General features: G+C 42.8%; 1 protein-coding gene across 1 annotated transcript in view; it reads left to right on the top strand.

The window, feature by feature from the left end:
- LOC102562817 (dynein axonemal heavy chain 5) overlaps positions 1 to 25,826 on the top strand; it is a 257,486-nt gene that overhangs the window by 126,182 nt on the left and 105,478 nt on the right. The window contains exons 45-53 of the mRNA XM_059723533.1: positions 5,852 to 6,163; positions 12,643 to 12,732; positions 12,830 to 13,066; positions 13,524 to 13,691; positions 17,282 to 17,488; positions 20,097 to 20,426; positions 22,771 to 22,977; positions 23,065 to 23,307; positions 24,654 to 24,808. Coding sequence (XP_059579516.1) covers positions 5,852 to 6,163; positions 12,643 to 12,732; positions 12,830 to 13,066; positions 13,524 to 13,691; positions 17,282 to 17,488; positions 20,097 to 20,426; positions 22,771 to 22,977; positions 23,065 to 23,307; positions 24,654 to 24,808 — 1,949 coding nt within the window. The remainder of the gene's footprint in view (positions 1 to 5,851; positions 6,164 to 12,642; positions 12,733 to 12,829; positions 13,067 to 13,523; positions 13,692 to 17,281; positions 17,489 to 20,096; positions 20,427 to 22,770; positions 22,978 to 23,064; positions 23,308 to 24,653; positions 24,809 to 25,826) is intronic.

The following is a 25,826-nucleotide window of genomic DNA, read 5'->3' as shown; positions in this document are numbered from 1 at the left end:
ACTACTAACGATTATATTGACAAGGAAAGGGAAAGCCTGAGGGTCATGATACTGAAAGATAATGTCAAGGGGATTTTGATTAGTCAGTGTGGCTGATGATCTTCATCCCAGGGTACTGAAGGAACTGGTAGGAGGGTTCTTAGAGCCCCTGACAATAATATTTCCAAAGTTATGGGAGAAATGATTGATTCCAGAGGGCTGGAAAAAACTGACATAATAGGAATTATAAACTAGTCTGCCATCAGTACTGGGAAGTTACTGGAGCATATTATAAAAAAGTCAATTTGTAAACATCTGGAGAAGGAAAGGCTGATCACAGGCAACTGGGATGAATCTGTTAATAAATCATGCCAGGCAAACTTGATTACCTTGCTTCACAGGATAACTAGTTCGGTGGATGAAAGGAATATAGTGGATAATATACATAGACGTTACTAAGGCTTTTGATAAAGTCCCATATGATCTCATAAGGAAATTGGAAAATTTGGGGTAGTTAAAATTGTTACAAGGTCAATTCATAATTAGCTCAATAACCACTTGTAAAAGGTAATTATAAATGGATCAGTGTTGTATTGGCAGGAGGTTTTCAACGAGATCCCCATAGATCTGTCCTGGGTCTAGTGCTATTGAATGTGTTTAATGATTTGGAAGCCAGAATAGAGAGCTTACATACCAAGTTTGCAAGTGACACAGAACTGGGAAGGACTGCAAACACTTTGGAGGATAGGATTAGAACTCAGAAGGATCTTGATAGATTGGAAATTTGGGCTATAGGTAAGAGGATGAAGTTCAACTCAGACGAATGCAAAGGAAAGGGAAGAATAATCAAAAGCACAAATGCAGAATGGGTGATAAGATTGCTGAGAAGGATCTAGATGTTTTGGTGGATCACAGACTCAACATGAATCAGCAATGTAATACAGTTCTAAGCAAAGCAAATGCAATTTTGGTCATCAACATGAGAATGAGGTAAGATAGAAGTTGATGACAAAATAATAAAGGGGTTGGAAAGCAAGCTATATGAGGAAGGGCTGAGAGAGCTAGACATGCTTAGATTGCAGAAAAGGCAAGTAAGGAGGGACATGACAGCAGTCTTATAATATCTGCCATAAAGAACAAAGAGAACAGCTTTTCTTCTGTGCTGCAGAGGGCAGGTTCTGAAACAATGGCTTCAAATTGCATTAAAGGAAATTTCGATTAGATACCAGGAAAAATGTCCTTATTGTTAGAACAATGAATAGACTGTCCAGGGAAGTTACAGAATCTCCTTCATTAGAAGTTCTAAAGTAGAGGCTGGATAAGCATTGATCATGAATGGTTTAAGGATAGCATTCTGGCAGGGTTTGGATCAGATGATATTTGAGGTACCTTCCAACCCTATGATTCCATGATATCAGAAAAGTTATAACTCCCCATTCATACTACCATAAACATTTTGGATATTCCTGTTACTTACTTGAAGAATGCCTCATCCACTTTTTTCCTACTTTGATACTTTATAGTAGAAATTTATGTTGATAGTTTATAGTAGAAATGTTTGAAATTTCTGCCACTGCCACCTCAGGACCACTCTAGACATGTAGGTAAAGGCGCAATGAGATGCACAATCCACACAATTGGGCCTCCTTCCATGTCACGCATGTGGGATCCCATCACACTTTATTTCCGGTGTAGGGAGAGCCTGGGATCACAAGCAGCTGACAAGCAGCAAGGTTCCACAGCTTAGAGGCCCATGAGCTGATGAGGTTCCCAGCCATGGGGTTGCTCTAGGCACTCCCGTGGCTGTGAGACCACAGCTGCCACAGTGTCCCAGCTACAAGGGTGCTCCAGGCACTCCCATGAATGGGATGCTGCATCAGCTGCTTTCATGCAGCAGCAAGGGTGCCTGGAGCCATCCATTGCTGGGACACCACAACAGCTATTGTCTCCCAGCTGTGGGGTGCATAGGGCAAACCCACAGATGGGATACCACATCATCTACAGTCTCCCAGCCCCGGGGATGCATGGGACACCCCTACTGCTGGGAGACCTGTCAGCTGATGGAGCTGCCAGCTGTGAGGAGTTCAGGGTGGGCATCTACTCCTGTAGCTGGGAGCCAGCATCAGCTGGGAGCTCCCAGGCTTGGAAATGCATATGAGACCCCCTGTCTAAGAGGTCTGATAAGCTGTTGGGGTTCCCAGCCGCAGGGGCCTCTGGCCACATGTTCAAATAATGGCATGATAGAAAGCAGCTCCAACGTTATTACACATATTTTGTGGAATAATTTTGTAGTTTCTTTTTTTAATCACACCATTAATTGAATGAACATGTAGCCGGGTGACCACTTAAGACGGGGGTGGGCAATTATTTCAGCTGGAGGACCACTTAATGAGTTTTGGTGAGTTGTTGGACTGCAAGGGTAGCCCTGCCCCTTGACAGGTGCCCTACCCCCTGGTTGCCATCTTGGGAACAGAAGTCCCACCCCATAACCCCTGACCTTTGCCACCAGAAGTCCCTCCTCTTGTCCCCAGAAGTACTCCTTTGGGGAGGGGGGTGGCCATCTTGGAATCAGAAAAAAAACATCATACACTAAATTCAAACACCTACTATAACACATTTTAATTTTATTAGAAAACATATTTTTGTTGTGATTTGTGTTTGCATAGTGTATATAGAGGTGCTTGCATAATAGCTCAAAAATTACTCCTTAGTCTTGTATATTGTGTGTGGGGTGTGGTTGGCACATGGGTGTGTGTGTCTGGTGGGGTGTGTGTGGGTGTGGGGGGCTGAGTGGAGAGTTTGTGAGGGGGTATGACTCTGTGTGTGTGGGGGTGTAGGGTATATTACAGGGTGTGTGTATATGTGGGGTGGGTTGTCAGGGCAGGGTGCCCACCCTGCTCCGCCCCCTGTTTCCTGGCAGAATTCCAGGACCTGCATGTGGCAGCAGGGAGCAGGGAAGGCAGCCAGCTCCACTGTGCGGGGCTTTCCCTGGCGACATGCAAGTTCCAGGAGCTGCACATGCACTGTTGGGAGCCCCACGCAATAAAGGCAGGCTGGTCTGGCTGTGATCCTTGCCGCCGCATGCTGCTCTGGCCAGAGCCATGGATCACTTAGTGGCAGCACCTGCATGGGCCACGAGGGCCTGCCACCCACTGCTGCTGCCAGCAGCAGGGACTGTGTGCTATGGGGGGAGTTTGTTGGGAGGTACTCACATTCCCCCAGCCTCCATCATACCCTGCCCACCCAACCTCCATGCTCCCAATGCCCCCTGGGCACAGGGTCCATGCTCCCGCAGGCCTGAGCCCCACAGTCCCCAGCCAGCTGCAGCTCCCCCTGCACCCCCCCACTGCCTGGACTGTCTCCCCCCGCTCCCCTGCACTGTCCCTACCCACTGTCTGGAGCAAGTGCTGCAGGATGAGGAGGGGCTGCTGGATGCCAGGAAAGCCAAGCAGGTCCCCTGGTGGCTGCAGTGGTGGCAGCAGCAGCCCCTGCCTGGAAGCTGTGCACTGGCTGTGCCGGGCCCTTCCACACACAAAAGTGGGAGTGAGGTGCATGGGCTGGGCAGGCTACAATTAAGTGGTGGGCACCTGTGGTGGGATGAAATACCTGGTGGGTCAGATCTAGCCTGCAGGCCATATTTTGCCCATCCCTGATTTAAGATGTGATTAACTGGTTAATCGTGCCTTAAGTGTAATATGTAAATGGGGCCTCAGGTAAATTTGTACATCAGAGCAATTTAGTCTTACCCTCTGTTAAACTGTACTTAAACTCAGAGATTATACAGTATACATTTGTTATTTATATCTTGATTGAGAAATATGGGACAGTGGGGCTGTTGTGGTTCATTTTTTCTTTTACTTCCAAGGAAGCAGAGCTGGGTCATGTTGTTCTTGCAAGAGAAATCTTTGTCATTATGCTTATAATAACTGAAAAGAAGTAAGTGCCAGATTCAAACTGTCTCACTGAGCACATAAAGGTGCACTTTGGCCACTTGAGCTATTCAAAATGGTCTTGCATAAGCACTTACAGATCTTATTATGTGCGAAAATTCAGCATACACCTCTTTTCTGGAAATCAAGGTTCCTGAGGTGCCTTTGCTTAAGTCCATATTCATGCTAAGAAATGAAATGGAAGAGCCACTTGCACACCTCACTCCCCTCCCACTCCCAAAATCCCACAGTAGAAGTGCAGAAGCTCCATGAATAACTCTGGAGAGACTGTAGCTAATACTTGGTCAAAAGCTATGACTCATTCACACTGACAGCTCTGAATTTAGTTGAATTTAGTTTGATTGTTGGTGGTACCACCCAACTCTTGCCTTAGAAGTTTAGTGGATAGATTTTTTTTCCCATGGATATTAGAAAGTTGCGTTCTAGATTCACCCATGTCACTGAAGGGATTTGAACCCGAATGTTCCCTTTTCCAGCACAACACCCTAACCATCAAGGTTTAGGAAAGTGAGGCTAGAAAGGGCCTCACGAAGTCATCTAGTCCGGCTCCCCATGAAAGGCAGGATTGTCCCTAATTAAATCATCCAAGTAGCCCCCTTTTTAGTAAGTGTACCCCCAGGGGGGAGGTGGCAAGTGGCCAGACACAGAGCAGAGGGGGGTGGTGAGGGGCCGGACACTGAGTGGGGGCAGTGGGGGGTGGCGAGTGGCCAGATGTGGAGCGGGAGTGTGGTGAGCGGTGGCAGTGCAGCCCTGCTCTCGTCATGCCCCAGTCCTGCTCCTGTGAGACAGTAGCATGGGGTGGCAGTGTTTCGTCCCTGCCCACCCTCGCCTTTCAAAGTACCTTTCATAGTACCCCCAGGGGTACACCCAGTTGACAACCCCTGGTCTAATGGATAGGGGACAGGAGAGCAGGGAATTAGAGAGCAGGGGACCAAGGGTTTAAGCCCATATCACTTTGCATTAAGTGTTTGTTGGATAAAATTGTAAAATAGCATTGGGGAAGTTTCTTCTCCATTAGGAGTGGAAGTTAGAACCTAGGTGCACCTCCCCCTCAGAGCACAGTTTGATCTTGCTGAGCCACCTTTCCTCCTGGCTCAATTTATCTTTCTATTCTGCCTGCCCAGTAGGCTAGCTTTCAGAGGAGACTGGAGAGCCTCTGGGCACCAGTGAACTTGTGGGTTGGTGGGTAGAGCACTTTACTGAAAGCAAGAGCTATACGTTCAACCTCTGTGGGTGTTGGGAGTAGTCTAGAAGCTTGGTTTCCCACCTCCTAGGCAACCACTGAGCTAAAAGGTAGGAAGGCATCCCCCTCCTCTTTCATCTTAGTTCTAACAGGTATGTGTGCTGGGCCTCAAGTGCACGTAGATTCCAAAAATTGTGTAGGTGACAAAACTTGCTGTTCTATGGCTATATAAATGCCACTTACAGCTTGACAAAGACAAGAGTTCAGATGCCTCTTGGCTTTAGTGTTTCCCATTGACTACTTCCAAATGTTTCTGGGCTCTTTAATTACCTTTTGGATGTTCGGTTCAGAGGACCTAGGCTTGTATACCTGCATCACTCTGTCTGAAGTCCTGCCAATGACTCTTTCAGGATACTAGATACATTTTAATGATAATAACCAATTCATTTTGACTCTCCTTCAGGGGTGAGGGGCAGTTATTCTCAAAAGTCAGGTGGGGCAACACCTTAGTCTAAACGCTCATTGAGACCATTTGAATCCTGGTATAAGACTTTAAGTAACTGGATAAATTATGAAAAAAATAGAAATATTTTGAACAACAGGAAGCAGTTAGCACCAACTAGACAATTTACAAGTCAATGCTTATATATAGTAATGCCTTCTTTTAGGTGTGCAGCCAAATTATATTTTTAATCATTGTACTTAAGCTTGTATATTTATGTTTATAAATATGCTGTAGGGAGAACATATATGGATAGTTTTGGATGGCCCAGTGGATGCAATATGGATTGAAAATCTGAACTCTGTTCTGGATGATAATAAAACCCTTACTCTAGCTAATGGAGATCGGATTCCAATGTCCTCAAACTGCAAGATTGTTTTTGAACCTCACAACATTGACAATGCTTCTCCTGCGACAGTGTCTCGTAATGGGATGGTCTTCATGAGTTCTTCAGTGCTAGATTGGAGGCCTATCTTGAAGGCTTGGCTCCAAACCTTGCCTGTTACACACTCTGATGTCCTATGGAATTGTTTCAATAGTGTATTTCAGGTATTCAGGTCAACCTTTGTACAGTGAAAAATTAATTTTAAAATGCTTTTAGTGGTATTTCTTGATAGTCAGCATTGTTCCCCCCCCTCTCCTCCTCTCCCCCGCCCCCAAATTTCAACAAAGCAGGAGGTGGACAGAGGAAGGTCATATTACAGGAGTGAATGTAGCATGCATGACTCCAGATCCATTTGCGTGCTAGGAGGATTTTTCCTTCTGGTTTCCCTTTTTAATCTAGTGGTTAGTGGAGGAAAAGTGTTAACTCTTGCATGCTTATTTTATGTTGTAGGCTGGCAGAATTAACTAACGTTTGGTCTTATTGCTACAATTTTAATAGTCATTAGGATTTCTGTGTTGGCTTTTTTTGTTTGTCTTATGATTAAATAAATAAACATCAGACCAGCTTCATCCCATCACAGTGTCAGTAACTTAATTACCATAGGGATGTATCTGCTCCATTAATTTTTTCAAGATTTGCTATAGTTCAAACAGGAATTAATTCTGAGAAATGCTTTGGCTTTTATTATACAGTAGGTCAGACTAGATGATCACAGCGGTCCCTTCTGACTTTATAATCTGTGAATTTAAAAAGTTCATATTCTGAAGGGCCATGCAGATAAGACCCCTATGCTTGAGAATCTTGGTATCTGCTTAATAAATCCCTAAAATACATCAGGTTCAATTCCAGAAGTCTATAGAGAGAATTCATGTTGTCTTGTAGTATTGTTCTAATATATTTTGATGACAGAAATATATTTGCTAACAGATAGAGCACAACTGAAAATGTTCATCTTTCTATTCCTTTTCAGTCTTGTTCTATATTTATTTATCAGATGTATATGCCATCCTTCCCAACAAAGGCCCTGGGTGGCTTATACAAAAAAATACTAAATAATTTATAAAAGCAGGTAGAATGTTAACTAAAATGTAAAACAAAAACTCCCTAAACAATATACCAATTTAACCTTGCTTGCTAAAGTCCTGCCCAAATAAGAATCTCTTTGCCAATGCTAGTTGTTATTTATTCCAGATTGTGTAATATAGTGCCTTTTCATTTTGTTTATATTTTGGAAGTGAGGTATTTTTCCTTCTTACTGTTCTTTTCAGATATATATATATATATATATAATAAAAATGACAAAAACAATTATTAATATACTGTTATAATAGCTAGACGGTTAACAAATATCTCACAGATAGATTTCATCTTAGTTCACATTTACACTGAAACCAGTTCTAGCATGACATTCATTGTATTCTATTTCCTAAAAAAAGTAATAATAAGATGTAATAATATTGACTGCAGCAACAAGGGAGGAATTCCTATAATGCATTTTAAAACATGCTTCTAAAACTATGTATATTTGGATCAGTATACTGCTTCTTTTCCATGGTCTTATTTTATATTTTATGCTATAACTTTGAAAACAAAACAGTAACATTTAAAATATCCAAGCCTAAAGCCACAACAATAAAGACCCTAAAAATGTCTGTTTTATTAGACTGAGAGATGAAAAGGTAATGAATATAAAGTTTGTTCTGGCTGCAGGTTGTATATGGAGCTGTCAGAATGTAAATGAAAGCTGTCATGCTGTCAGTTCTCCTTTTATTTTTAATTAACTATCTTTTCTTTTCAAATTATGTAGATGATAATGTGGATTTTACAGATGGGAATAACACAGACTCCATATATCTAGATCTATATAGGTATAGCTATATAGATCTATATAGAAAATATAGATCTGTATAGATATAGATAGATAGAGATATCTATCTATCTGTCTGTCTATCTATCTATCTATCGATGGATGGATGGATGGATCGATGGATGGATGGATGGATGGATGGATGGATAATTTTGGTCTTCATACTTTTTTCCAGTATATAAGTAGTCTGATTAGTAAGCTGTTCATGAAAACTTCATAAAATAAATTGCACTGCATGCACTATTCAAATTTCAAAAGTTCCAAATACAAGATTAATAATGTTAGTCCTGATATTAATGAAAACAAATAAACAGCTTACAAGTAGTTGATATATCCAGGAAGAAGGTAGATAATTCTACAGATAGAAGCAATCCAAATTTAATTTAATTTGTCCCCAGACTGGCTGTAGGCGATTTTGTCCCCAAACTGATCAATTAGCTGTGCAGTAAAATGTAACCATCTACACGTGTGGCCCTATTAGGTCTCAGTAGACCAGGGGTGGGCAAAATACAACCCACGGGCTGCATCCGCGGAGCCCCTAAAAAATTTAGAAAATTAAATTAGAAAAATTTAGAAATTTAAAATTTATCTGCCCCTGGCTCCTGTCGAAGATGACAGGAGCCAGGGACAGTAGGACCCAGGGGAAGCCCCAGCAGGCTCCTGCAACAGCAGGGCCCGCCCAGCCCTGCCTCCCCAGCTGGAAGCCCCAGCCTAGCAGGGGCTTCTGACCTGGGAACCTGGGGTTGTTTGTGGCTGCACTGGCATGGGAAATTCAGGTAAGAAGTGGAGGGGGAGATAGAGGAGGACCCCAGTCCTCAGAGGCAGGCTAGGTCCTCCTGAGCTGCACTGTACAACCATGCAGCTGGGAGCCAGCGGGTGGGTGGGCGGCAAAGTGGGGGTGGGGGGAGTGGAAGCAAGTGGTGTGTGGGAGCACGGGGCCTGTGCCGGTTTCCTGGGGCCAGTGCCGGTGGGGCCCAGAGCAGAGTAGTAGGAGCACAGGGTGTGGGCTGGCAGGGGTCTGTGGAGCCAGGCTGACTCAGCTCCATAGACCCCGTGCATCTGCCATCCTGTTTTGGGCCCCACCGATGCTGGCCCCAGGACACTGGCGCGGGCCCCGCACTCCCCGCTGGACGCTGGCTCCCATGTGCCTGCTCACTCCTAATGCCCCCTCCCAGCCCCTTGGTACAGGCAGGGAGCAGCATGCAGCCCCAACCCGACACACCCTGCACTCGCCTGTCTGGACTGAGCAGCGGCGATGGGGAACGAGCTGGTGCTCAGCACGAGGGGAAAGCACCCCCCCCGTGTGGCCTGTGCCTATGCACTGCATCAACACCGCCCCGCGGAGCAGCATTGGCAACAGAGAGCAGGCACAGGCAGCCCCGTGCGGGCTCTGAGCAGCTGCAGCACGGGACACCAGCCACAGGGAGGGGGAGCAGCTGCTTTCCCCACGTGCTGAGTACCAGTTCATTCCCCAGAAACTGCTGCTCGCTGTGGAGAAAAGCGGCTCCTCCCCACTCGCCACCATGCAGTGTTTGCTGCGGCTGCCCACCTGGAGTTCGTACCATGCTAGACTGCGGTGTGGCTGCCTGACCTCTGCCTCTGTGCTGCCCAGTACAGCAGCAGTGGCCATGTGGAGCAGCCATAGGGCAGCACAGAGGTGGCAGTGAAGCAGTCACACCACAGCCTAGCACAGCACAGGCTCCAGGTGGGCAGCTGCAGCAAACAGTGTCCGGCAGCGGCGAGTGGGGGGAGGGTGGGGGGTGCTTTCCTCCACACCGAGCAGCAGCTTCTGCCCAGCTGCTGCTGCCGGTGGCTCAGCCCTGACGGGCAAGCCCAGAGTTGGTGCGGTGCCCAGGCTAACACCGGTGGCAGGGAATTAACTGGTGCTCAGTGCAGGGGAAAAGCGGCTTCCCCTCCCTGTGGCCAGTGCCCCATGCTGCAACTGCTTGGAGTCCACGTGGGGCTGCCTGTGCCTGCTCTCTGGTGATGTGGCAGAGAGGCAGGACAGCCCTGCATGGGCTGCGAGCGGCTGCAGCAGGAAGCAGTGGCCATGGGAAGGTGGGGACACTTTTCCTCCATACTGAGCACCAGTTTGTTCCATGCAGACAAGTATGGGGCATTTGGGGTAGGGGCTGCGCACTGCTCTCGGCCTGTGCTGTGGAGTTGGGGCATGGGGACTGGGAGTGAGTGGGTGCGTGGGAGCCAGCGGCAGCCATGAAGGAGCACGGGGCCTGCACTGGTGTCCCGGGGCCTACATCGGCAGGGCCCAGAGCAGGGCAGTGGGAGTGCGGGGTCCCGGCCAGCAGGGGCTCTATGGAGCTGGGTCAGCTTCCCCCTCTCCCTGCTGGTGCAGCCCAGCCTGGCTCCAAAGACCCCTGCCAGCCCACACACTGCTCCTACCGCCCTGCTCTGGGCCCTGCCAGTGCTGGCCCCGGGACATTGGTGCAGGTCCCATGTTCCTCCTCACTTCCACTACCCGTCTCCTGTCACTTTCCCCACTTTCCTACTTGCCTGCCAGCCACTCTGCACTACTTGGCTCCCATACCCACATCCATACCCACACACACATCCAGACATCCCCACAAAGCCCCATATGCAATCACTTCTGCATATACACCACAAACACACAGAAATCAGGACAAAAATATATTTTTTAATTAAATTAAAATATATTATTATGGGTATCAGGAGCAGGACTTCCGGTCCCAAGTTGGTGACTAGGGGGCGGGGTACCTGTCAAGGGGCAGGGATACCCATGCGGCCCTTGACAACGTGCCAAAAGTCGGTAAGCAGCCCTCCACCTGAAATAATTGCCCGCCCCTGCAGTAGACTAATAAACACTGCCGTAGGGTAGTTCTGCTAAACCCAAGTACTACCCTGTGGCAGCATTGTTTCGTGTGCTGCAACTCACAATGATGGGACAGGCTGGGGCACAAGGGTGATTCAGTGCAGGGCTAGACTGCAGGCAGTCCCCATGCTGAAGCACCTTTTTGCCCCAGCTAGCCTCTCCCCAGAATGTGGAGCCCAGCCTGAGCAGCCCTGGGCTAGTAGGCTGACCACTGGGTCCCCTGGCAGCCCGGGCTGCTCGGACCAGACTCTACATGGTGCAGTGAATAAACTCCGGATCAATATGCTCCAGAGGTTTTACTCCCAGGCACATATTCAAACTACTCACCTGGGAGCAAAATACTCCAGGGCAGTAAGCTCCGGGGTTTATTCCAGCGCATTAATCGCACATGTAGACATGACCTGTGATATCAGTTGCAGTAATAGTAATCTGTTTACAAGGAATATGAATTTCTGTGTTAACAAACCAAATTTAAAACTTGATTGGAAACATTAGAAAATGTTAAAAATCACGGCTATTTATTTGTAGAGTTGTAAGATAATACAAGATCCCACACATGGTAGCTACATGAGTATATAGTTGGTGTATGTTAATCCATTCTAAGACATGCAGTTAGTCATGCAGCCTACATTAGCCCAGGGTATGCTCTGATAGGAAGAATGATAAGAGCCTGCGCATAGTAACTGCACCAGAGTTGTAAGGTATCAAGTCATTCTTAGACAATGGTTTTAGCATGCAGCTTACAATTGCTGGTATGGGGAAAAGTCAAAGGCATTAAAAGTCTTTGTCAGTTAATGGTGTGTGTAGGAAGGGTTCAATCCATCCCCTCTGTCTTGGTTACATGGTACTGAAAATCAGCAAAAAATAAAAAATGATATGAATGAAATCTCAAGGCCAGTTCACAATCACAGTCGAGTTCTATATATGAATGCTCCCATACTACTTTGTTTGACTCACGATTCCTGTCAGTTTGCATTGTCATAATATAATAGTGCCACCAAATGGAAAATTGCAGCATTTCCCATTAAGCTAATGTTATCTCAAAAGAACATAAATAATAGGAATATTTTTAGTTTATAAAGCACTTTTAATATTAAAAGATCTCACAGCATCTTGTTATGAGGAAATGGCTTCACCTACTATTGAACATGACAAATAGGGTGGAATTGGAGCACTTGTTCACTAAAAAAGAACAGCAACATAAGACATGAAATGCAAAAGCAGAATACTTATTCAAAAGATTGAACTCACAAAATTCTCTTTTTGGGTAAAGTAAGATTAACTTTCCACTGGATGTTTATTTAATCAGGTGACCCAGCAGAGCAATTTAGCACCCTAAATCTTTCCTCACACATTTGCAATCTTAGTAGCAAATTTTACATTCGGATCTCCCATGTATACAGTCTCCTGTAACTGATAGAGTTGATAAGACTCCAGCCTTCTTAGACTTCAATCAGGGCTTTGAAGGAAATCAAGAAAGCTGAATGAAACAGAGATGGAGGCCTTCTAAATGCAAATTGATTAAATTAGATAAAAATAGATACTGATAAAGACTTACACTATATATGAATCATAAAGGCAGTTGTTAGCTTCTGTCTTCCCATGAACAAGTGGCAACAATAAAGAAAAATTTCCAGAGTGTAAAACACAAAGGGCTGATCTCCAGTGTAGGTCAAGAGCACTCTCTGAATTACTCTTTTTGAATAAATTTATGTAGATGTTATGATATAAATCTCACTGACTATTATTGGAGATGTTTACTAATAATGAATTTTCATGTTCTAAATTTGAATATTCATACTACAGGAAAAACAAAGATAAACATGTTTAAGGCACAGAATAGAGCCATATAAATCATGATATTGATTTACAGGATTTTTAAAAAGGTTTTAATAAACTCTGATTAATGTAATATTTTCATTTCCCAGGATTTGATTGATTTTGTTTTCACTGCTGTGACACCAAAAATGCCAATTTTAGAATGCATGTACATCAAGCAAGCGATTGACCTCTTACAGGTAGAGATGATATTAGGTTTTCTGTCAGTCATTTTTTTATTTGTGTGTAGATAATGTTCAAAGAGAGTAGTAGTCACACTTTGTGTCTGCTTTACAGGGTCTATTGGCAGACCAAGATGAGAAGCAGCCCAGTCAGGAGCATATAGCTCGCTTGTTTGTTTTTGCTATAATGTGGTCAGTTGGAGCTCTACTGGAACTGGATGACAGAGTGAAAATGGAGCTGTTCTTAAGGAGTCATTCTGCAGTGCTAGAACTTCCAGCTGTGAATGGAGAAGAAACCATGTTTGAATTTGGTATTAGTGATTGTGGTCAGTGGGAACACTGGTCAAAGAGGGTTTGTATGAAATAAAGTACTACTTCTTTCTTATAATTACAGCTAATGCATGTATTTGACAAGAAAAACACATTTTACTAATTAAAGCCTATAACGCAATTTGGGAAATTATGCTTAATAAATTACCGTAAGTCTCTTTTTTGAAGATTTTTTTTTCCTTTGAAGATATTTTCAGTAGAGATCAGGAACCAACAATGCAATAGTTTGGGGGGGATAAAACAAAAAAAAGTTAGTTTTACTCTAGTGTTTGTTGAGAACTGCCTAATCAAATAAGGCCCCCAGAAATCTTTGTAAGGAGAAATGGGGGCGTGACAATACTCTACTAGTTTTGTACTGATGGGAAAGCAGGGTCAACCTTATCAAATAGATAATATACATGTGATTTTGTGATCACGAACAGTGCTCTTCTGATCCATATAAAATTTCTAATTAACTGTATGCATTATTTCTATTTCAGGTACCGGAATATATATACCCTAGCAATTCAGTGCCAGAATACACTTCCATTCTGGTGCCAAACGTTGATAATATTCGAACGGATTTTCTAATGGACACTATTATGAAGCAAGAAAAAGCTGTTCTGCTAATTGGGGAGCAGGGAACAGCAAAAACAGTTATGATTAAGGTACATGGTTGGACACTGTTCCCACTGAGACATTTTACCCAACATATACATACAAATTGTAGTTTCTAAGTATCTACTGTGGTACCTCCTGACATTTTGCTCGCCATGATGTATTAGGTATTAAGGAAGTCACCTTCCCTAGGCTCTCTTTTCTGATTTTTCATGAGAAGTCAGATTTGAGAACTTGCTAACAGTGCCTATGATAAGAGGATTTCCTGTTCCCCTAACCCTTTTGACCCCTCTTCATAAAATTTGTTCATCTGTATTGCAAAGACTTTCTTCAAAGCCAAAGGAAAATAGAGATAATAGAGATATTATCCTCATTAGGAGAGGAGTAAAGCACACTAGGGGTGCATCTGCACAAGATGTTTACTGCACAGTCAACTAATTAGCTGCACAGTAAATATTGTGCATCTACACATATGCCCCTATTAGAGTGGAGTAAACTAATTAACTCTGCAGCAGGATCGAACTTGTAAATACAAGTACAGGAAACCCTCGCTATTTGCGAATCTGCTGTTCACGGATTCAAATATTCGTGATGCGCCATGCCAACTGGGTGGGTCGGAACGAGCACTGCTGCAGCTCCCTCTGGTGCTGCACTGAGCTCCTGCCTCTGCGTAAGCAGGCACAGAGTGCTGTGTTGGGCGGGGGAGGGCACAGCCGGGGAGAGCAGAGCAGAGAGCAGAGCCGGGCAGGCGGAGCGGGAGGGCAGAGCCGGGCAGGTGAAAAGCGAACGCCATGGACAGGGAGGGAGGCAGTGGCAGCATCTTCTCCCCTGGAAGAAGCTGCGGTTGGTCCCCAGGTGCTGCAGGAGAGCCCCACACTTCCAGCTTCTCGCGGGGTCTGACAGGGAGCCCCATCAGTATTTGCGGATTTCACCATTTGTGGGGATCTCCAGAAAGGATCCCCCGTGAATGGCAAGGGTCTCCCATACTATCCTGCTGTGGAGTTCTTTACTCCACAGCAGCTTGCATGTAGACACTGCCCCAGCTGGCTGGGGCATGAGGGTGCTTCAGTGCAGGGGCTGCTTGCTGGCTAGCCCTACACTGGAGCACCCTTGTGTCCCAGCCAGCCTCTCCACAGCACGTTAAGCTGGGGGGGAGCAGCCTCAGCCTGGCAGACTGACCCTTGGGACCCCCTGCCACTTAGGGTTGTTCCAACCCGGCTCAACATGCTGTGGTCCTGGGCCCACATTCAAATGGTGCAGACAGGAGCAATAAGTTCCAGAGTTTATTGCTTTGCATTAGTTGCATGTGTAGACACTCCTTAGGATTGTAGCAAAGCACATAAGAAGGGTAGTAAAGCACTAGAACAGGTGGTGGCAACTAGAAAGATGGTGGGATCCCCATCCTTGGAAGTTTTTAAGACCTGGCTAGACAAAGCCTTGGCTGGGACGATCTAGTTGGGGATGATCCTGCTTTAAGCAACGGGTTGGACTAGATCTGAGGTCCCTTCCAACCCTAATTTTCTATGATTCTATGCTTCTATGATAACTTTTTTGAGACAGTTTTCCAAGACCAAGTGTAATATTAATTATATGCCCTCATCATTCCCACGTAGGAAATGGCATTTTGTTCTTTTCTTTATAAGGGCTACTATAAAAGTGTTTGTCCCCCCACTTTTAAAATGCCCCCAATTTGTCTTATTGTACACGTGCAACATTTGATAATTAACTACATAGGAAGCCAAAGTCAAAACAAAAAAAAACTAAGTCCCAAATGAAACTAGTCAGCAGCTTCAGTTTCTCTAGTTTCTATCTGACCAAAATCTAAAAGAAGACCTTTAAAAAAAAGTCTGCATCTATTTTGCTTTTCCTGGAATATGTATATTAAACCCATCTTGCAGTGCACTATACTGATGCTAAGAGCAATGAATGCTCTTTTCTTAGCAGAACTGTTTGTGCCAGCCTGCGTGCTAGTGTAACATCAACTTCTGTTCCTGGCACTATCTGGGGAAGCTATTTTAGCAACATGAAAGGGTGTGGTATAGTTAGTGGTCCTAATATTTTACATACTGGAATTTAGCCAGACACCAGTAATTCCCTGCCTTCTATTGCCACTCCTGTCTCTAAAAATACTTAGACGTTATTCCCAGGAGTGAGTTACCCTGTATCTAAACAGAAAAGAATATTGCTCTCACAGAGGGAGGCATAATTTTAAAAAGTACTAACACCATTCTTTCTCATTTAGTAATTAAGCAAACTATCTCTCCAAATGTGCGATCTTTTTCTCTTCCTCCTCCTCTAACGTATTATTCCACTTATGACCTGGACTGTACACAAAAGAACTTCTTCTGGTCAGGAATTTCTAATTCCATCTAACTGCTGTCATTCATTCAAACAGCAACAACGTAATCCCAACTTTTAAAAATGGAAAATTTCAGATGTTAATTTGGAGCTTGGGAAAGTTACAGGTGTGTAAAAATATACTAACAGGTTTAAAATGAAGATTGTTTTATGACCTTTACTACAGCAATTGCTACTGGCAGTATTACTGTGCTAAGAGTAGAAAAACTAATTTACACAGATGTAACATTGGTGTGACAGCGTGGGGGACAGTGCCCCGGATATTGAAAGTCTATATATTTTAATATTATAAAAAGATATTGATTTTTTTTCAAAATTCAAGTTGAAGGCTCTTAATGTTGTTTTAAATATCTGTTGATATTATAAACTGAAGCCACGGACAGATGATTAGTTAAAGGCACAATGGAATCTGATCCACAATTCCAACACAATCCACAATACCACTTCTGCATAGCAGGAAGTGTGATTGTGGGACTGGGAATCATTTCCCAATTGCACCCAATTTCCAGTGCAGGGGAAGCCTGAGATCATGATCCCAGGCTGAACAGGCAAGTAGAAAGCCAGGTGCCTGGTGCTCCCAGCCTCAGGAATGGTCTGGAGCCTTAAAGGTGTACCAGTCAGCTGACTAGCGCTCCCAGCCTTGCAAGCACACTGGAGCAAAGGATACCAATGTGCTACCACAGCTGGGAGCTCTGATCGACTGATTGATGTTAGTCACTTGTTCAGTTTAAGGCACAATGGGAACCAACCAGAACCTTATTACAAATATTTTGTGTAGTAACTTTGAGGCTTATTCAGTGATTAATTGCTTGAACACGTGGTCAGGTTACCACTTAAGACACAGTTAAACTGATTGGTCACATCTTAAGTGTAATGTCTGCCAGGGACAAGATTCTTACAAGTTGCTAAGTGGTTGGTGACTTCTAACTGTGGGTGTGTTGTGTCTGATTTTACACACAAACTGAACAGCAGCATCTCTCATTGACTGTATGTGACCATGTGTGCGTACTGCTAAAGCAGCCACTCTCCCCTATTTTCCAGGATTGTCTCAAGTATTGTGGCTGCGGACTTCCCAAAAGTGAAGCTCATCAGCAGCACTGTTTAGCTAGCCTACAGTGTCTTGCTGCAGTGCCTATAATAACTGTAGCCATAAGGGGTGCAAACCACTTTTGGCACAGAGGTCTGTAGAGCATCGGGAAGTGTATTCTAGATTTCAATCCCTGGAAATTGGTTGCTTATGAATTGTACTTACAAATTGCATTAAGAATATTTATCTTTACAGGGTTATACCAGCAAATATAATCCTGAAGTTCATCTGACCAAGTGTTTAAACTTTTCTTCTGCAACTTTACCAAGTATGTTCCAAAGAAGTATAGAAAGTTACATAGATAAAAGAATGGGAACCACCTATGGTCCTCCATCTGGGAAGAAAATGACTGTTTTTATTGATGACATCAACATGCCTGTGATTAATGAATGGGGTGATCAGGTAAAAAAATGTTAGCAACTGAATTTTCAGTGGAAACTAATGTGAAAGCCTGTTTCTCGAATCAGGGATTGCATTTGTAAGACTATACATGTGTTTTCAGGAGAACTAAAAAATTGTACTTGTTAAAGCATGTCTTTGTAACATACATTAGCTATGGTAATACAGGAGCTTGCTCTCTAAAATTTCTTATGCTTAGCAGCAATGATGGGAGTACTGATCTAGATAAGACACCATAGGCAACTAGTGTCCTAAGTACCGTGTCCTATGGACCAGTTTGGGCAGTGTTTAGCAATATAATACTTGAAGCACTGGCACATCTGGAGCATTGTTGGGTGCCTGTACACGTGCAGGGAGGCTGCTCCAATGCACTGTAATTATAGGATGTCAGAGCAGATGAGGTTAATCGAGTCTGCTGGAGCATGCTGATTAGAGCACTCCAGCCAGCCTCCGCATCTCATGTATCAATATCCCTGTGCTTCAAAATGGCAACAGGGGTGATTTAACTAACGCATATTTGCTGCCATTCTGAAGTGCAGGGATGCTGATACATTAGACACTGCAGGCACTTTAATTAGAGTGGCTCTTGGAGCCGCTCTTTTTAAAGCACCCCAGCTTGGAGCACATGTAAAAAAAAACCCTTGATACTAAGGCTCCCACCATTGGGGAAACCTTAGAAAAAACATCATAGCATAGGCACACCTATGAAGACCTGCTAGGTAAATATCCACAAGCCACTTTTTTTTTCTAATTAATTGGAAATTTTCAGAACAAAATGGTCAGAATAAACATCAAGCTATCTGGAAACAACATGAAAGACTTCTAGACTGTCAGTCTCAGTTATAATCTGCATTTGTAGCAGTTATAACCAACTGTGCTTAAGGCACTGATATGTCAAGCAAGAATTGCTGTTTTCTACTAACATAACTATGCTTATCTAGACAACTTAAGAAAAGAAGCAGGAGAATTTGGGGAGCATACTAACCATCTTTCCTTCCTAATTTATCCAGACCTTAAAAAAAAGTTATCATTAACTGAAATCCCAGACTGGTTAGACAGTTGATCCAAAGTGCTTAGATATTTATGTGAATGTTAAAAATGAATTAATTAAATAAATTAATGTAATGTAATTAATAAATATTTTATGCGCCTGCCCTCTTTGAAAGCCTGGCTTTAATTTCTTGTATTTATCCCTTGGATAAGTAGATACCATACTTACCACTAAACTAATCACTCCTACTCATGCATTTAAGACCTGTCCAAAGCCGGTCTCTTTCATTCCTTTTCATTCCTGATCATCATGTCATTAAACATGGTCCAGGCTCAGCACTCAGTGCAAAGCTGATTCTGAGCCCATCTCCTTCTCATGTATTTGTTGGCATCTGACCATGCTTAATTTCAAATGCTAAGTTTTCCTAAATTGCCCTACATCCTTTCATTTTGTGGAATGCTAACTGTTTGTCCAAAACTTGGCCATGACTAAAATACAAGCAGTGGTTCTCAGTTGGGGTTACTGTGGCATCCCAGGGTTCTGCAAGAATCTGCCAGGATGCCAGGCTGCCAACACAGCCACAGGCTGAAATTGTCCTATATGCCTCTGTTTTCAGGAGGCACATCAGAATGAAACTGAGAAGCAGCTGCAGCAGAAGGGCATACCTGTCTGCATAATGCTGCATAATGTTTGCTGCATAATGCAGAGTTGAACTAGAAGGAACTGCAGGTAGGTGCACATTTCTGCTGCAGCCGCTTCTCATTTTGAATCCTAGGTACCTCCTGAAAGCAGAGGTGCTCAGGACAGTTCCAGCTGCCCTACATGCCTCTGTTTCTGTGAGATACTGTGCTGGGTTGGACTGGGAAGGTCTGTGGCAAGAGCACACACTCCTGCCATAGCTGCTTCCCAGCCTGGCTCTGCAGAAGGCACACAACGCAGTTCCACCTGGTAGTATGGTGAATATAATATAATTATATATTCAATTAATTATTAATTAATAGTATAATTATAAAGCACATTGATTATATTCATTATACATCATGTATTTCTAATATTCATAATACATTTATATTAGATTTTTAGGTTGGGAACCACTGGCCTAGAAGGACATTAGGTACTAGTTAACAAGAAGTCTTTTTCACTTTATGCACCTAACTGGCACATCTGCAGCCATGTAACTACAGGTTTTGACTTTTACACAGTTTCACATTCAATTTCACCCTGTGGCAAAAGGATCTCCCTGAACACGTACCTACAGGCTATAAAATGCAACAGTCTAGAGGCAGAACCAAAAGCACGCTGGTATGCAGCTGGAAAACTGACATTTAGGTGCATAGAGGGAAACAGAATTCCACTCCTTTCCTTTTTTGTTCTCTTGTAGTAGCATAAGGAGTAGTTGGCGACTGGGACACCAGCCCTGGGTTCCCACTTAGACGAGGTACAAGAATGGCTATACCTCTGCTCTTTCAGATATATTGTAAAAAGCACTACTCACTGCACAATACTGTGTTTTTTTGTTTTTCACCCGATCTTTTATTACATTGGATATATGTATTCAGACAAACTGTAAAAACTTAATGAAATAATATCTGAAATTCCTGTTTCTGTTTTGGCTAATAGATCACCAATGAAATTGTAAGGCAATTGATGGAGCAAAAAGGTTTCTACAATTTAGAAAAGCCAGGAGAATTCACTAATATAGTTGATATCCAGTTTGTAGCTGCCATGATTCACCCTGGAGGAGGTCGGAATGATATTCCACAGCGCCTGAAACGCCAGTTTACTGTTTATAACTGCACATTGCCCTCCAATGCGTCTATTGACAAAATATTTCGAACAGTAGCTGAAGGCTATTTCTGCGTAAACAGAGGTTTCCCTGAAGGGATATGTAAACTAGCATCAGCATTAGTACCTACAACTCGAAAAGTCTGGCAAGCAACTAAAATAAAGGTAAAAGATATGACTATTTTTAACAAGTCTATTCCTGCGACCTGAAATACAAAGACGAATTAGGCCTTTTTGTTATAGTAGAATATGTGTATAATTTCCACTGTGTTGTTAATCAGAATCCTATGACTGTATTATCTATTGAAAAATGTGTTGTAACAATGATTTTCCTGGAGTGATGGTAGGGATAGTATTTAATATTTATATTGTGGTAGCACATGGAAAACACCCCAGTGCAGCTCCTTGGCATGAGGCACTACAAACACATAGGATAAACTTAAATCCCTTCTCTGCCTCTGCATAGCTGGGTATTTTTAGCTTGGAGAAAAGGAGGTTAGGGGGGGACATGATAGCAGTTTTCAAATATTTGAAAGACTGCCGTAAAGAAGAGGGAGAACAACTGTTCTCTCCTACCACAGAGGGCAGGACATGAAGTAATGGGTTTAAGTTGCAACAGAGTAGTTTCTAAACAAACTTCCTTATTGCCAAGACAATAAAAAAAGAGGCTGCCCATGGAAATTATGGGATCTCCTTCACTAGATACGTTCAAGAGGAGGCTGGATAAGTAGTGGACAGGGGTGGTTTAGGAACAGCGTTCCTGCATTCATATAGGGAGTTGGACCAGATGACCCCTGATGTTACTTCCAACCCTGTGATACAATGACTCTGTGGCATGGGACAGACATTACACATAAACTGGTTTAAGTGATCAGAAACTGGTTTAAACCTGTCACAGAACAGATGTTCAGTCCACATAAACCAGTTTCAAAATGGCTGAAACTGGTTTGAGATAAACGTAGTTGAAATGCAGTATATCAGACTTAGCTTATTTGGGTCAAACCAGTTTATGCAATGTCTATCCCAGAACCCATGCTGGTTTAAGTTAAAGCAGACTGCTTACCCCTCCCTGCTAAGCAGGGATTCCGCCGTCCCCTCTGCCTTACACAGACACATCTCAGCATTATCTAGCAGACAACATGCTGGCTATGGTCCATGCTGTGGCAGATGGGACAAAGGCAGAATCAACAGACAGCGGGTAATGTCACTGTGTTGTTTTCTTAATGGGGTGATAAACACTGAGTTAGGGATGATTTACACTGTGTTATCAATTCCCTGCTGGGCTGGTCAGAAGAGGGGGATCCCTCCCTAATCGGAGCATCCTGCCCGGGCCTGGCAATGCCCCCCTTAGTACAGCACTGTGAAAGGAAAGGAAAGACTGCTCTCACGCCGCCTGGCTTCTAGCCTGAGCCACTACAGGCATGTGCATACATTTCTGGGATGTCTGTGTAGTTACAAATTGATTCAGCTTTGCCAGGTTAGACTAACCTGCAAAGATTGAATCAGTTCAGGCTCAGGCTTTTTGAATATCTGTCCATAGTCTATATGACCATGAGCAGAGATGGTTAATCATGTTAGTCTAATTCAGGCAAAAGAAAGGGCAGGGTAGCCCCACAGAGACTAGGTGTTTCAGAGAGTCACGAGCTTTTGTAGGCAACAACCTGTTTCATCAGATGCTATGCATGGACTTGCAGAAAGAAAGGATTTTAAGTAGAAAGGAATTTAAATACAAGAAATTATCCACAGAATAGATAGTATTAAGTAGAGTCTCAACAGAGACTATGGGATTCTTATCCCATTACCTGGACTAGCTGTTAACTCCAGCTTTTAACCCCTGTGTCTCTCGATGTGTTAACTGTCTTTTTTATTCCTGTTGATCTATTCAACCGACTTTTGCCTTTCAGCAGTGTCCCCTCCCACTCTCCCTTCCTTTGTAGATAAATTCCTATTCATAATGAACAACATAGTCAACAAATACATCCCTTTTCCTGTATGTGAATTATCCATTAAGAAATTGTAATGTTTACATCTGTTTATCATTCAAAAGATTCTTTGTTTTACTTTTCTTCTGCCATTTTCCCTCCTCCCATTTCCTCTAGCTTGTAAACAGAACAATTCCTGAAAAGATAGAGAGACAGAATAAGAAGAAGTGACAGTAAAGCAGTGAGGGGATTGGAGTTTCTGCCATTTTTCTGAGGCCTTGAGTTCTGTGGTTCATGGAGTTGTCTTGACTGCGCTTAATTCCTTATTGCTGTGGCTTTGAAGATTTCAGGAACATTGGAGCCTCACATATGAATAATTAAAAGCTGATGAGCATCCTAGTCATTTTTTGCTTTCACAGGATAATGGCTTCCATAATATCAAGCATGAGTTTCTGCTTTAAATGAAATCTTCTTGTTAAAGTTGACTAAACAAATCAGTATTCGTTTAAAAACACATAGGTAACTATTAAGAATTTCAGTGTTTCTTAAACAGCTACTTAAATATGGCATATGACTTTCTTTTGTAGATGCTACCAACTCCCACTAAATTTCATTACATCTTTAATTTACGAGACCTCAGTCGTATTTGGCAAGGGATACTTACAGTCACAGCTGAAGTTTGCCAGAGCACCAGTGTTTTGGTAGCCCTCTTCCAGCATGAATGCAAACGTGTAATTGCAGATAGGTTCACAAGCCAGAATGACAGAGACTGGTTTGAAGATATGATGAAAAAGGTAAGGCAAATAATATTCAGTATTCCCTTGGAAGGAAGCAAAAGAAACATTTCACTAGTGACAACAATATACCACATATATTTTTAGATTGCTGATGAAGAGCATGGTGAAGACTTACTAGGAAGTAACCCCAAAGAACTGTACTTTGTAGATTTTTTACGTGATGCTCCAGAACCCACTGGAGATGAACCTGAAGATGTAGAGCTAGAAGCTCCTAAAATTTATGAGTCTGTTCCATCTTTTGATCACTTGGCTGAAAGATTACAGATGTTCATGTTGCAGTACAATGAAACCATCAGAGGTGCAAAGGTGGACTTAGTATTTTTCAAGGTATTTGTTTCTCTGATTGTGCTTACTTTATCTAGTCAGTATTGATAGTTTCCCAATACATGTGCAGTCTTTGTGGATTTTTCCTTATTTAATGATCCATGGATTTTATATTGTCACTGAGATTAAGTGAAAATGGTCAATTATACCTTCTAAGAAAAACTCCTGGGTTTCTTCCAAATAAGCATGACAGGACATAGGATATTCCTTAGCACTGCTTGCAGACATTAAAAAACAAAAACAAAAAGCGTGTGCTTTACTGGAAGAAGCAGCATTGTTACTTTGACCTGGCTCTGCAGCATCTGTATAGATTGGGTGCTTCAGTGGGGTTTTTTGCACTTTTATCTAAAAGTTGAGTCAATCAGCTGTTGGATAAAAGTGCCTAAAAGAGCCCCACTGAGGCACCCAACCTATACAGACATTGGGCAAGCAGGGTCCAACTAACATGCTGCTTCTAGGCATGCACTGGTCTCGATGTGGGAGCACATGGGGTTTAAAGTAAAGCATCATTTTGGAGGGGGCGGTTAATACCTGCAAGCAGCCTATATTATTTATATTACAGACTTCTACTTCCATTAGCTTTTATATCACTTTCCAGTTCCCAATCCTTTCTTTCTCCCTGCTTTAAAATTCCCCAAGCCCAAGCTTGTTGTTTCCCTGCTAATTTCTCCCTGTGTCCTTTGAGGTTACACTCTCCTGAAAAGATCATTTAATCCCACTTCACAGAAACCTCTGGTTGTCAGGACATTATACATTCAGATCAATACTGGTTTTTTGCCTCATCTACTTTCAAGGGACTGGGCTACATAAGAGGTTTTGAACAAAATTTTAAAAATCTATTTGTTATGAGAAATCAGGCTTTATTAATTTAGTGCTGTCACCATTCAAGATATAAATACAATATCTGGATGGAATACAAATGGAGAGCTTACTTTCTTTTCTTCTCTTTGGTTCTTTTCTGTTCTTCCTTTTCTTTTCCTTGACAGACTTCAGTTTGTATATATTGAAAGTATCTCGCTTAAGAGACCTGTCTTTAAGAGGCTCAATAAGTTTTCTTCCTGCTCCTCTTTAACCCTTAAAAGCAAATGTCACCTTAGTTTTTCTGAATACAAGCAACGCATGAGAGGCCTTTTTTGGGAACATGAAGTAGGGATGCTCTTTCAGGACTAAATCTGCTGCCTTTTGAAGTCAGGAGGATCTTTTCTATTGATTTCAGTGGGCACTGGCTTAGGTCCTGAATGTAAATGTAGATAAGGACCTAACTGAGGACAGTTTGTAACTGAAGGTCTGTTAAATGAAAATATATATTTTGTTTTTGTATCATTTTAACTATTTTCCTTAATACACAGGACGCAATGATCCACTTGGTTAAAATATCCCGTATTATCCGTACCCCACAAGGAAATGCCTTGTTGGTTGGTGTGGGTGGATCTGGAAAACAGAGCCTGACCAGATTAGCATCATATATTGCTGGATATCAAAGCTTTCAAATTACCCTAACAAGGTAACACAATGCCATATACATTGACTGATCCATTTGTTCCTCAGTCTCCCTGTAAACCAAATAGTCACTGTTAATTTAAAATAATTCAAGCCTTTTCAAGCATTTCAATCCTAATCATAGACATTTTTCAGCCAAATTGCACACTGAAAGGCACAGGTGGCAGTTCTGTTGCCTTTACAATACTCAGAAATGGAATTAAAAACCTTTGGTCTAAAGCCTTTTTTCTTTCACTAAGCAATTCAGTTCCGCAGGGTTCTCCTGTGAAATACAGTTTTTAAAAAATCCCTTCTTTAAAAAGATTGTATGGACTGGACTGTTACTGCCAGCAAGCAAACATATGGGGAGAAAATCTAGAAACCGCTTCTATAGTAGCTAAAGTATTCACATTGACATATAACGACTGCAATCTTATTTGCTGGGTAATGCTGAAAAACAATAATCTTGGTATTTAAAAACATTCTTTAGTGAAATCATAACATTGTCATTTTAAATTAATTTAATGTGGTTTTTGCTGGTTTATTATTGCGGATTGAGAGTGGCAGGGAATCTTGTTCCCCTTCCTTCACATTACGGATCTTTTCTCAAAACCACCATCATTCCAGCCACAAAGGATCAGAAAACATTTCTCTAAGGGGTTCATCTGTGCTGCTTCTTAATAAGATGGAAAGATTTATGTGAAAATCCTTCTAATTTTGTTGGGAGTGACTTTTACTTTAAACTGGTCCCCTTTCTATGTGATATTTAAAGGGTGAGCAATAAAAGCACTGGTTAGGAATACCACCAAGAGTCACACCCTAGCCACTCAGCACATACCAAAGCCCCCAAATTAGACAGCATTCCCAGTATACCACATTCCTGAGCATGCACAAAGAAGTATGCCTAACACAACACGGGAGCAGCTTTAGGCATGTGCTCTAGGAAGCAATAAGCCATCTACACTGCCTACTTTCTGGGAGTGAGTGGATGGGGGTGCACCTGGGCTCACCATGAAGGCTGCATAGACATAGCCTCAGTGTAT

Source organism: Alligator mississippiensis, chromosome 3, assembly GCF_030867095.1.
Source record: "Alligator mississippiensis isolate rAllMis1 chromosome 3, rAllMis1, whole genome shotgun sequence".
Taxonomy (NCBI): Eukaryota; Metazoa; Chordata; order Crocodylia; family Alligatoridae; genus Alligator; species Alligator mississippiensis.
Note: the sequence above shows the minus strand (reverse complement) of the source record. Positions and strands in the feature narration are given on the sequence as shown.